Source organism: Octodon degus, unplaced genomic scaffold, assembly GCF_000260255.1.
Source record: "Octodon degus isolate 3935 unplaced genomic scaffold, OctDeg1.0 scaffold00146, whole genome shotgun sequence".
In the NCBI taxonomy this organism is placed as follows: Eukaryota; Metazoa; Chordata; class Mammalia; order Rodentia; family Octodontidae; genus Octodon; species Octodon degus.
The window spans coordinates 3,418,731-3,430,901 of NW_004524722.1; the positions used below are offsets into that span (position 1 = coordinate 3,418,731).

General features: G+C 50.4%; 1 protein-coding gene across 1 annotated transcript; it reads right to left on the minus strand.

The window, feature by feature from the left end:
* Positions 1-791: 791 nt before the first annotated feature.
* Rhog (ras homolog family member G) lies at positions 792-11,565 on the minus strand. The gene is made up of 2 exons (XM_004641961.2): positions 11,483-11,565; positions 792-2,000 (listed from the first exon to the last, which is right to left on the minus strand). The coding sequence occupies exon 2, from the start codon at positions 1,931-1,933 to the stop codon at positions 1,358-1,360; it is 576 nt and encodes a 191-aa protein (XP_004642018.1). The 5' UTR covers positions 1,934-2,000; positions 11,483-11,565; the 3' UTR covers positions 792-1,357.
* Positions 11,566-12,171: the final 606 nt, after the last annotated feature.

Genomic DNA, 12,171 nt, shown 5'->3' on the forward strand with positions numbered 1-12,171 from the left:
ACCAGCCTATAGCCCCTGGGGTAAAAGTGTCAGAGACATAGTTCCCTAGCCTAAAATGGGCTCCCTGGTGTCCTTCCATTTTCCCTAGTGCCCTAAACCCTGAGCTCTTTTGGGTGTACATTTTATTTCAAATAAAAATAATTTTTTGATTTTTGCCAATCTGGGTTAGCCTTGCTAGTCTCGGGATTCCTATCCTTGTTTGACAGGAACTTAAGTGAGGGTTCCAGGATGTTCCAGGATGGAGTATATCCAGAGCAGGGTTTTACACACCCGCGCACACACACCCCTTTCAGAGCAGGGTATTACACTCACACACCCACACCTCTTTAGGCTCGGTCTCCTGAAATTGGTCTAAACATCTATATTGGTAAGCAGGAGTGACAGCTATCCCTAAAAGCTCCAGGCCTGCAAGCCAGGAAGCCTGGGAGTCTTCAGTGGAGAAGTCTGGGTTCCAGCTGTAACTTATTTCAGAGAAGCTCTATCCCCATGGAGGTGTAAGGAAAGGGCTCTCAGAAGGATGACAGAGAGCACCTGCCCTCCAGCTGATGGTGCTCAACCACTCCTTTTCTGCCCCTTAGATAGGAAGATTTTCCTCAAGTTTTTCAACCTAGTCCACTATAGCATCTGTGGCTATAGAGCTTTGTTAAGGAAACGGGGGGTCAGCAGGGGGGACACAATAAAGGCTATTGTTTCCTGTCCCCTCTTAAGAGGAAACAAAAGGCTCCCAGTCTCTGGGGAGCCCAAGTCCATGCCCACCCCCTAATGCCCAGCACACAGGGAGGAGCCGGGGCAACTGGAGACAGGAGGTTTTATTGATGCTGATGGGGGGTTGGAAGGCCCCCAGGAGCATGGGGCTGAGTCAGTCAGTGGATGCATAAGGCCTGGGAACATGGGGACAGATTGGGGTGCATTTATCTTCTCAGGATTCTGTGGCCTTCCTTGAGGAAGGGAGACAGCATCTTGGGGGGGCAGTTCCAAGAGCAGCGAGGGAGGAGATTAGAGACAGCTGAGAGCCCTTAACCTGTGAGGAGGCACCACAATAGGCAGCAACTTCTTTGAAAGCTGGATGAATTGGTCAGTAGCAGAAAACAAGGGGGTAGGACATTGAGTTGGCCCCTGGGGGAAAGTCACACTTTGCCTGGTGAGCTCATGAGAATACTCGGTGTTCCCAAGCAGAGTGTGGTGGGACCCAAAGCCCCTCTTCTCTGTGGGTCTCCTTAAAGAAAAAAAGGCATTTGGGGAGCCCCCTGGCAAGGGTTGCCAGAATTAGTCCTGAAGGCACAGCTGGGGGCAAACAAGGCGCTAAGGCACAACTGGTGGGGTGGGGGAGGGACAGCCTCCAAGCTGAGTGCCAGGGTCACAAGAGGACGCAGGACCGCCCACGCTTGACTGGTGTGGGGTTGAGCACTGCCCGGACAGCCTCAGCAAACACTTCCTTCACGCCATCCTGCTGCAGGGCTGAACACTCGAGGTAGCGCACAGCGTGGATCTGCTTGGCCAGTGCCTGGCCCTGCTGTGGTGTGATGGGTGCCTGGCCCTGCTCCTTGAGGCGCCGCAGGGTGTCAGGCTGGGCTCTCAGGTCCTTCTTGGTGCCCACTAGAAGGATGGGCACATCCGGGCAGTGGTGGCACACCTCTGGATGCCACTTGTGCCTCACATTCTCATAGGAGGGTGGACTGGCAATGGAGAAACAGATGACAAAGACGTTGGTCTGAGGGTAGGAGAGTGTGCGGAGGCGGTCATACTCCTCCTGGCCCGCAGTGTCCCACAGGTTCAGGTTCACTGTGCGCCCGTCAACTGCACTCTGGGCGCTGTAATTGTCGAACACCGTGGGGATGTACTCCTTGGGGAAGGCGTTGGTGGTGTAGCAGATGAGCAGACACGTCTTGCCCACAGCCCCATCACCCACCACTACACACTTGATGCTCTGCATTGTGGATGAAGCTGCTGTTGGGGAGGCAGTGCCTCCTCCCTCTTCCGGGCCCTCTGGATACAATGACCTGGGCAGAAAGAAGAGGGACACTCATGGTCTGGGAGGCCTCTACCCTACTAGGAAGAATGGGTAGCAGGAGTATACATGGAGAAACAGGCCTCTGTTCCATGAACTGATATGCCAAATTCCATTACAGCAGACAGAGGCAGACACACATGAAAGGTATCAAGCAACCCGTGATAATGATGAAGTATAGGTGGTCAGGGGGCCAGAAACCCTGATGCCACATTAACTAAAGTCAATTCCTGACTGCTGCTCCCTAGCTATGACCTTGAACAAATCACCTTTCTGTGCTTCAATTTTCTTAACTTTAAAACAGAGACACAGCAATGCTTTATTTGGTTATTATTACACTCACATAAGTCAATACATATAAAACATTTTGTACCCGGTTAATAAATATTAGCTATTTTTATTTTTCCATAGGCAGAGACAGAAGACACAGAGAGAGGGTGCAGGGGCCGGGGAGACAGCTCAGCGGCATAAGCACCTGCGTGGCATGCACAAAGTCATGAGTTCAATCCCTGGTACCTCAAAAAACCAAAACAACAGAAAGAGGGTGTCCAAGTGTAGGGATCTATTATATTCTTTACCCTAGAACTTTTACTATTCTCCCAGCAGCTTGATTTCTCACCATTAGTTCAAAAGCTTCAAAAATCAAAGATGAGTTGTGTGTAGTGCCGCACACCTATAATACTAGCACTTGGGAGACAGAAGCAAGAGGATCACCTTGAGTTGGAGGCCAGCCTGAATTACAAAGTGAGAACCTATTTAAGAAGCAAAACAAATCAAAGACTGTGTTGGGGGATCCCCTGCTGGGAAATGGAAAGGAACTTTGGTGGTGTGGGGACTGCAAAGGACCCAGGGTTTGGTCCCTGCACTCTCCCACAGCTTCCCCTGGGACCAGCTTCCTCTATGTGGTTCTTTCTGGTTTACAGTAATGATATTTTCATCTTATTTGCATGAAGAAGTGTGTATGAACTCAACCTCAGGATATTCAAGATACAGACCTTCAGACAGTGGATCAAGGAAGGAAATAAGGGCTCCTAATGTAGTAGAGAACCTCACAGTGGAAGTTCAGACTTAAGTTCTACCCCCAGCTCTGCTGACTCACAACAAATAGGTGGTACTTACCCTCTCTGGGTCTCAGTTTCCCTTTCCAGGAAATGGAGTTTAAAAATGCCTATTATAAGGCCAACAGGGAAATGAAGTAAGACATAAAGAGCCCTGGGGGCAGGTGCCATTGCTTGTGAGGCTCTGGCGTCTCACAGCACAACATCAGGGCCTGAAAACCAGTTCTACGTAGAAGAGGGAAGCTGGTGTGACAGTATGACTGAGAAGTCTCCCCCCAATCTCAGCAATGGGCTGGCTCAGGCAGGAAGGCACCAGCAGAACTGTGGGCAGCAGTCACAAGGCCCAGGAGACTGAAAACACAACTGGTTCTCTAGGGAGGTGGTTATCAACCAGTAATCTGTAAGTCAACCCTCAAAGGACAGGGGAGGGAAAGGGCAGCTTCCGGGCTGGCAAGGAAATGGTGGCCGACACCAAAAAAAAAAAAAAAAAAAAAAAAAAAAAAAAAAAAAAAAAAATCATGAATGAGGCAGTATCCAGACCAAGGTATGGTACAGGGCCAAGAGTTTGAGATACCTGAATCTGACCTACTGAGCTCACTTGCTGATCTTGACCATTAATACAATGCCCTTGCTGCCAGACATGGTGGTGTACGCCTGTAATCCCAGGACTTGGGAGGCTGAGCCAGAAGGACTGCTGGCAAGTTTGTGGCCACCTGGGCTACATAGTGAGTTCAAGGCCTGCCCAAGTTACATAGTAAGACCTCGTCTCAAAAATCAATCCCTTGTATGCTACAAGCCTTTATAGATTCCCTAGTATATAGTGTCATTTGATTCCTATAAGAATTGGTACTGGTATTATTTCTATTTTACAACTGAGGAAACAAACTCAAGAGTGGCTACAGTGACCCACCATTACCCAGCTAGTTAGTACAGGAGCCAGGACATAAACCCAGTTCTGTCATCCAAAGTCCCAGGTTTTCCTCAGTACATCACACATCCTGGATGCTACACTTTCCCAAATACACGACCTTTAGGAATAAGTTACTTCCCTTCCGAAAGCCTCAATTTCCCCATCTATACAAGAGTGACACTGTAATACTTGTCCTCGCAACCTCACAGGGCTGCATCTGGGACCACATGCATGAGAATGAATAGGATTTGTATGCTGTGACGTACTGTGCATATAAGGAAGTTACAGGAGCAAGGCTATTTGTCCTGAGAGGCAGGAAGAAGCGCTGGATATGCCTGAGTGGTGGCACCCATCCAGTTTTCTTTATTCAGATCTGATCCAGACCCCCAGCCTTTCTCCCAAGACAACTCTTTTCTTCTCTGAAATCCTTTTGGCCAGAACTGAATCAAATAGGTTCCCTTTGCCCATTAAAGGAGTACATGGGCCAAAATGTAGGGTCTAATGCATGCTGAATAGGAAGAAGGGATGTTGATGCAACAGAATGCTAAATTAGGAGCAGCCTGCCATAGTTTGGATTTGACTAAAGACTATTTACTAAGTGACTTTTAAAAAAAGAAAAGATGATTTGATTTGAAACTGTCTCATTGCTGTTTATCAATAAAATTTTGGGAAAAAAATAAAAAATAAAAAATAAAAAAAGAAAAAAAGAATCTGGCTAGCAAATAAACTGATGTTTGCAGATCCATATTTATTTATTTGTTTTTGCAGATCTGTATTGTATCAACCTAACTACAATAATTCTGGCTTTTTAAAGTTCTTCATCATCAGAGTTTTGCCTTCACAAAGATCTGGATTTAAATCCTAAGTCTACCACTTATTCACTGAGTGACCCTGGATTTACAACTATTTGCCTTTCTAAGCTTCAATTTCCCATCTTTCTGATGCAGCAGAATACTACCTGCCTTATAGGGTTGCTGTGTGGATTAAGTGCGTTAATATATAACATATGTGCATAATAGAGATGGTTCTCAGTGGCTGGCTGCAGAGGGGTCTCAATGTCCTCCAAAAACTGGCCAGGATTTTTGCCTTAAAACTTCTACTCATTTTTCTTTTTCTCTGTTTCCATTCCCTCTCCCCTCTCAAGCCTTCCTGACTCCTCAAGGTTTGGCTTAAGTCTTACCACCCAAAGAGACTACTGAATTTTTGAATTTTCATAGCATGACCACCCCTCTGAACCGTACTTTGGGTCAGTAGGATTTTTTTTTCTAACTTACATATGAACTTACATACTTCATATGTAAGTTACCCAACTGTGGAAGTCTCTCCAATGCTGAAGGCTGAACTCTCAATTCAACTGCAGAAACTCTGAGTATAGGGCTGGACACAGCAGTGTAGAACCACTGCCTTAAACCAGCGCTTATGGACAGAACCCTCTGGAGTCCAGGACTGCAACCCTTACCCACTCAACACTGCAATGCTAAATCTTACAAGAGTGCAGTAATAGACAAAAGCCAATTTAGGGTAGGAAAAAATCTCTAGTGTCAGCCTGAAGTGGATCTGGTAGAGTCCATCAGGAACACAGCTTATAAGAGGCCAATCGTATGTGAGTGTGGGCCCTGCCTTGGGGTGTGGTCCAGGCAGGCCAAGAAGCAGGAGGAAAAGGAAGCACTGATGTTTGCCTGATTGCCAGATCTCTGTGGCTGTTAGAGTAGGGGAAGTGTCCCAACTGGGAGTGGGGGAGGGGGAAAATGGGCACTAAGAGATGGGTGAGTGTGGAGGCCATGGGAATCTCCTACAGACTACTAATGTGCTTCTCTCCGATGGGCTCGGGCTCCCCTTTGCAAACCTCCCTGACTCATTCTAACTATAGCATCTCTGGGCCTTCCAACCCTTAGCTCTGTAAACCACTCAGATCCTCTACAAATGTAATAGCCCCTACATTTTCTTTCCCAAAAATCAAGTGGCAGTATTCACAGAGCCAAGAACCATGGGCACCTCCTCCAGGCACGTACTTATAAATCACCCAAGTTCCAAGTGGATTTATTCTATCCAAAGTCTAGTCCCTGTCTCTCTCACAGACATACTCTTGCATCACATGGAGGCTGATCTGAATCTTATCTTGTAGAGGGCAAGGTCCTGGCTGATTTCTCTTTCCAGAGGCCCACAGGTGCTGTCAGTAAATACATGAACAAGCTCAGTCTGTCCTGCTTGGCTTTGCACACAGGAGTTCCTCTTCCTGAAGTGCTGCTCAGCCTCTTCAGATTCTTCCTGTCCTTCGAGGTCCACTTTCATACCTCAGCTTCTTTAAGACATTATAGCAACCTCTTCTCCTGCCCCACCTTTCCCCCACACTGGCTGACTCTTCTTTCTGTTCATTGTGTGAAACTAACTGATTGCTTCATAGGGTCAGAAGTCTGTCCTGGTTACTTGCAGAAGGCCAGCAGAGGGCTGAGCAAGAGCTGCGGAATGACACACACCTCCTGCCCCATCAATCCACAGACTCTGGTTCTGTGAACAAGAAAAGCTCTATGTCCAGGAGACACAGGACTAAGGTAACAACTTCTTTTCACTCAAGGGAGCACAACGTCAGGGTAACACACAAGCCATATTGCTTTGTCCTCAACCTGGAGGAGCAAACCAAAGAGTGCTAGCCCAGAGGGGATGAGGAAGATGGGATTAGCTTGAGACATCCGACAATCCTTAATCAAAGACAAGCAAGGGGCAGGGGCACCATTGGAAAAGCTCTGCACGTTTGTTTGTTTTGAAGGGAGAAGAGACGAGAGGGTGACACCAGCAGGCTCACGGTACGCAGCTGGCTGCAGCTGGACTGGGAGGAGGAAGCCGGGGGACACATGAGGTCAGTGTGGGGCTGGGACCGGGCCAATGGTTGAGTGTCTCTTTCTTCCCTTTCTCCCTATAAGCTCAGAAGAACACAAGAGAATTTAGTGCTCAGCCTTCAAACTTAAAATTTATGCTGGAAAAAAAAAATTATGCTGGAGAACCCTCCACTTTTTATTTTTTTATGTATTTATTTTTGTAAAATAAATATGAGGGATCGAACCCAGTGGTGGTCTACCACTGAGCCACACCCCCAGTCCTTTTTACTTCATTGTTTTAATTAATGAATGAATGAATTAATTAGTATTTTAGGGAAGGGTCTATAGGATGTTCAGGTCTCACTACTAGATTGAACTTGTAGTGATCCGCCTATTTACAGCCTCTCAAGAGCTGGGATTACAGGCCTGTGCCACCAGGCCCAGTCTTATTATTTTGACACAGCGTCTTGCTAAATTGCCCAGGAAGGACTGAAACTTGCAATCCTCAGCCTCCTTTGGTGCTGGGATTAAAGTTGTGGGCTGCCAATCGCTCACCTCTGGCCACTCTCCATCCTCCAGGCCTGCAGAGGACCCTGATCTGCATTAATGGGATAAAAAGTGAGAGCTGATGTCACTGAGCAGAGGCCACTGAGGAGGAGAAACAAGCAAGCTATAGCTGGGACTGGGACGGCTGTCAGAGATAGGGACCCTTTCAGTAAGTCTCAGTTTCCACCCTTCTCTGACCATCCAGCACCAGGGGTGTCCCACAGAGGGTAAGCAAGCCGTAGAGCCAGGACAGCTGTGGCTGGGGGAGCCAAGGAGGCTGCCCCCTCCCCCACCAAGCAGCACAGAGGAAGGTTCACACACTGGCTTCCTCCTCCCGCCTAGCAGCTGCCCAAGAGTCCCTGGGCCCCATGAACTGCCTGTGAAGTGGCACTTCCTTTGCTTTGCTCACTTCACATGAGGCTGTACCACCCTCCCAATCCTGCCCCAGTCACCTGAAAATACCCGCAGAATAACCCAGGGCTGCCCAGACCCTTTAGCCCCGCCCAAGGCCTAAGGGGGTTTCCACCAGGGAAAATAACATCAGGAGGAAACTCCGGCATCTATTTTCCACTGCCAGTGAGGCACGGATGGAGTAGGGGAGTACTAGGGTACTCCCCAGTCTGGCTGCCTCTGGCAAAATCCCCCAACACTCCTCTGCCTTATCTCTCAACCCATAATAATCCCTGCGCTTTGGGGAAAGGGCCATAGTTCTGCCCCTGGACAGATACTTAGAGGTACTTGGGGCTGTCAAACAAGTCTGGGGAGACACGAAGGTGGAGAGTAGAGGGCATTGCTACGAGAGTCTCCTGGGGGAGGGAGAGTCAAAGCTATCAATGTTCACTGTGCCCTTTGGAAGTACTGATAATGCAACTCCCTAATGCGAAACAGAGCCAAGGGAAAAGAAGATGATCAGGGTTATACAAGATTTGGTTGAAAATCAGGACAAGGACCTGGATCTCACAAAAGGTGAGGACTGTGACTCGGGTCTGGGGCTGTGTCCATTTTACTTTATTCTGGATGGCCCTGCCATCATTTATCTTTTCAGGATGAGCCAAAGGGGTGAGATGGGCATATATCTGAACCATTTTTACCTCTACATTCCCAGGCCCTCATGCCTAGGCCAACTTGCACTGTTCACGATGTAGCACTAACGTTAATGAACAGCCAGCCAATGTGGCCCTGCCCAAGGTGAGAAGCTCCTCCTCTGGTCTTCAGCTCCTGGGAAGATGCCCTCCCCCCATATGAAATAAGGACAAAAGAGGAAGCTGGACCCTGGACAGGAAAACCAGTCTAATCTGGGGAGGTGGCCTAGGCTTTGTCTTTGGTTTCCCTTCTCCGCTCTTTTCACAGACCCCTACAAACTGTACTTCTAATGGACCTACACTGTATATAGAAGGGGGGGTCTTTAGTGTGAACCTAGGCACCTTGATTAGGCCCAGCCCCAACTACCATCATCACAGTATCTTTCCAGGGGTCCCACTATAGCCACAACCTCTTGAATCTTTCTGCTCATAATCCCCCAAAAACTCACATTAGCCACCTCATCTGGGTTAACTCTTGCCAGAAACAAGTCTCCAAATCCCAGTCAGGACCGTGACAATGTTACACCATCCCTTCATTTCATGTGCCAACTCTGACCATACTTTTTTCACCAAGAGCTTAAGAGCAGTGTCCTAGGCTAGGCCTCTCCCCTGCCAAGGTATTTTCCCATTTAGATTCCTCTTATCTCATCATATTTTTCCAGCACTGACTTTCTTGCAATTAGCTCAAACTTCTACTGTCTCTTCCAACTTTTCTTTACCCTCAGAGCCCAATAGGTTACATGAAATACTAAAATAAGTACTGCGAATTAGGTCTCTTGGGGATTTACATTGAGCTGTAAACCTGGGAAAGTGACTCCTATGCACATCATTCCTTGTAATGGGATTTTCTGTAGATCCTTTGGATTTTCTCCTGAGGTAAACTTTCGTACCTCCCAGAAATGACAGCAGGAGACAAATGGGCAGAAGGACAGGACTGGGAGAAGGGACAATTTGTGGGAGAGACAGCTGAGAGAGGCACATGGGATGGGAAATGGCTCTTAAATTCATGTGTGCTTGAGAGGTCCCCAAAAGATAGCACCTGCTCCCCTTCCTTTTTCCTAGGGGACAGAAATGAATACAGAAGACTGGTAGAGAGAAAAAAGAAATAAGATCTTTCAGTATATAGCCCAAAGGCTTGAGAAAGGAGCTTAAGAATGGAGACAGCTTATAAAGTTAAGATAAACTAAATTAGTTTTGGGAGAAACTCCTCAAAGGAAATAAGGCCTGAGGTGAGAGGGCAATGCTTGGAGGTAGAACTCCAGAGGGCTCTTTGGTCACCGAGACCCTGACCAGAGCAGGGTATGTGGCTGCCCAACCTGGGCAGGCTCCAGAAGGCAACAGGAAAGACGGGCAGCTACAGACACCTTTGCCTAACATCCTTCTGTTAAAGCAGGTAGAACTGAAATTAGACCAGTTGCAGTCCCTCCTCCAGAATCCTGCCTCTGCCCCCACCCTCTCCTTTCATCCCGCCAGGTGGCCCATCCCATTCCTCTTACCAGGTGGTGTTAGAGCCAGCCTGTACCTGGAGTCAGGGATCTTCAGGCTATCCCCCATGGCCTCTTGCCGGAGCACATAAGAGTTGGGGCAATTTTCATTCCTCACAGCCTCTCTCATCAGTTTTATTCCTGCGTCAACCTGACTGCTACAGACTGCTTCCTCCCGCCTAACCACAATGTCACCCACTGCAGGTTCCCTTCATTCTGCTAGCTTCTGCTCTGGCCCTATTCACAGCTGATGGCAATTTTGTCTCCAAAAGATAAAGATGTATACATGTAGACATTTGAATGTGTGTATGTGTGTGTGTGCACACACACACCCCTAGCCTTTTAATCATCACTATCATTGGGAGGTTGCAGCCTGCTTCTCCAAGTTAGGGAAATAAGATCTTCAAAATAAGACTTTCATACTCAAGTCTTCTTCCTGACCCCAAAGTTGCAAAAGAGTGGCTGAAAGGGAAGGAGACAGGTCCCCCTAGTGCAGGGATGAGGAGGGTTGAGGGGAGAAAGAAGAAGAGGGTAGATACTGTGTATGTGTGGCAGCCAGAAGGTGGGAAGAGAAGGCTGCAGGGAACCAGGAGGAATAGAGGCAGAGGGTTAAGTATGAGGTCAGGGCCTAGGTATGTCTGCGTTTAAGCAAAAAGAGGCTGAAGGGGAATGGGCGTCTGCAGACACCAGAGGGTGGAGCGAGGATGAGAAGAGTAGAATCCACGGCCTAAGAATGAAGGCAAGACTTGGAGGAGGCGCCAATCACTCCCAGGCGCCAGAGGACTGGCCGCAGCCCCAAAACCCTATCAGCACCTCTGAATGAATCCTTCCACCTCGACTCACAAGGCAAGTGTAGGTCTTTTCCTTCCTCAGTTTACCCCCCAAACAGCAAGTCCAGGCTTAGATCAATTAAACACAGCAGATATTTGCTCACTAAATACCTGTTACTTGGCTCTGGGGGTAGAAAGGTGGAGACTCAAAGAGAAAAACAGTGGGTACAGGGCCTCCCTGTGGGCCTCTCCTGAGCACAGGGGACCCTTGGGCCCTGGCGCAAGAGTGTGGGTGTGGACTGGCACCGACCTTCCCGGGAGACGCTCTTTCTCTGCAGTCTCGGGCTCCAGAGGCCCCGAGCACGGCCCCCCTTCTCTGCCGCACAAGTGTCACAACTGCCGGCGCAGAGAGCGTCTTCTCCAGCCCGGAGCCCCCCCATCTCCGAATACCTCCCCACAACTTCTGAGGACGCCCCACTTCTGAGTCCCATCTCCCAGCCCCATTGCCTTTCCGCTTGAGAAACCTCTCTCGCTGCTCAAAACCTTTGGACCGCGAGGGTCTCTCGCGGCACCCGGGAGGCGGCACAGCCTCTCGGAATCCACCCTCCCCGAGCGCCACCGGCTCGCAGTGGCCCTGTCCTCGCCCCGCCCGGCCGGCCGCGCCCGCCCAACTTGGAGTGAGCCGGGAGCCTCCGCCCGCGGCCTCCTGCAAGCAAACTTCCCCTGCCGGCGCCCGCACCACACCCAGGTCGGCCAGGGTCCCCTCCCCACGACCCCTGCCCGTCAGTCCCGTCCGGCCCGGCCTCACCTGGTGCCCTCCCCACGGCGGGGGAGCTGGGGGCGGCAGCAGCGGCTCGGGGCTCTAGAAGGAAGTGAGAGCGGGCGGCCGGAGGAAGTTGGGGGGGCGGGTCGGTGGGCTGGGTCGGGCGCGGGGGCGGGCCGGGGCGGGGCGGGGCGCCACCAGGAAGTCCGCGGTCGCGCGTCGCCCACCCTCCCTCTAGCCGGGGTCCCAGTTGCAGTACACGCCCCGGCGGAGTCCCGCGCTGCCCGCTTTCCCCACCCCTCGGCCGAGGCTGTTCTGGCTTCCTGAGGACCAGTCTCTCGCCCCCTCCTGGCCAGCCCACCCAATTAAGCCTGGCATCAAGAACCTGCCCTCTGCCCCCGAGTGTCTCATCCCCACCGATCTCTGCGGGAATGCAGAGAAGCAGCCCTAGGCCTGGTGGCTTTAGGCAAGCCCAGCGAGCGAGCGGTGGCCAGGCTGGCTGGGGTACAGCTATGGTCTGTCAGACTGGAGCAGTCCCTACCCCTGCCCTGAGCACTGGGGGTGGCGGAGGTGGTGCTTCAGCAGTGGAAAGGCCCCAGACCCCTGGGAAGGGTGGAGAGACCCGGGAAAGGGGAGCTGGCGTCAGCGCCCCGGGGAAAGACACGCTCAGCGGAGGCGCAGGCGGAGTCGCGGGCCCCAAAAACAGGATGTCGTGTCGTCGTTCCGCACCCAGC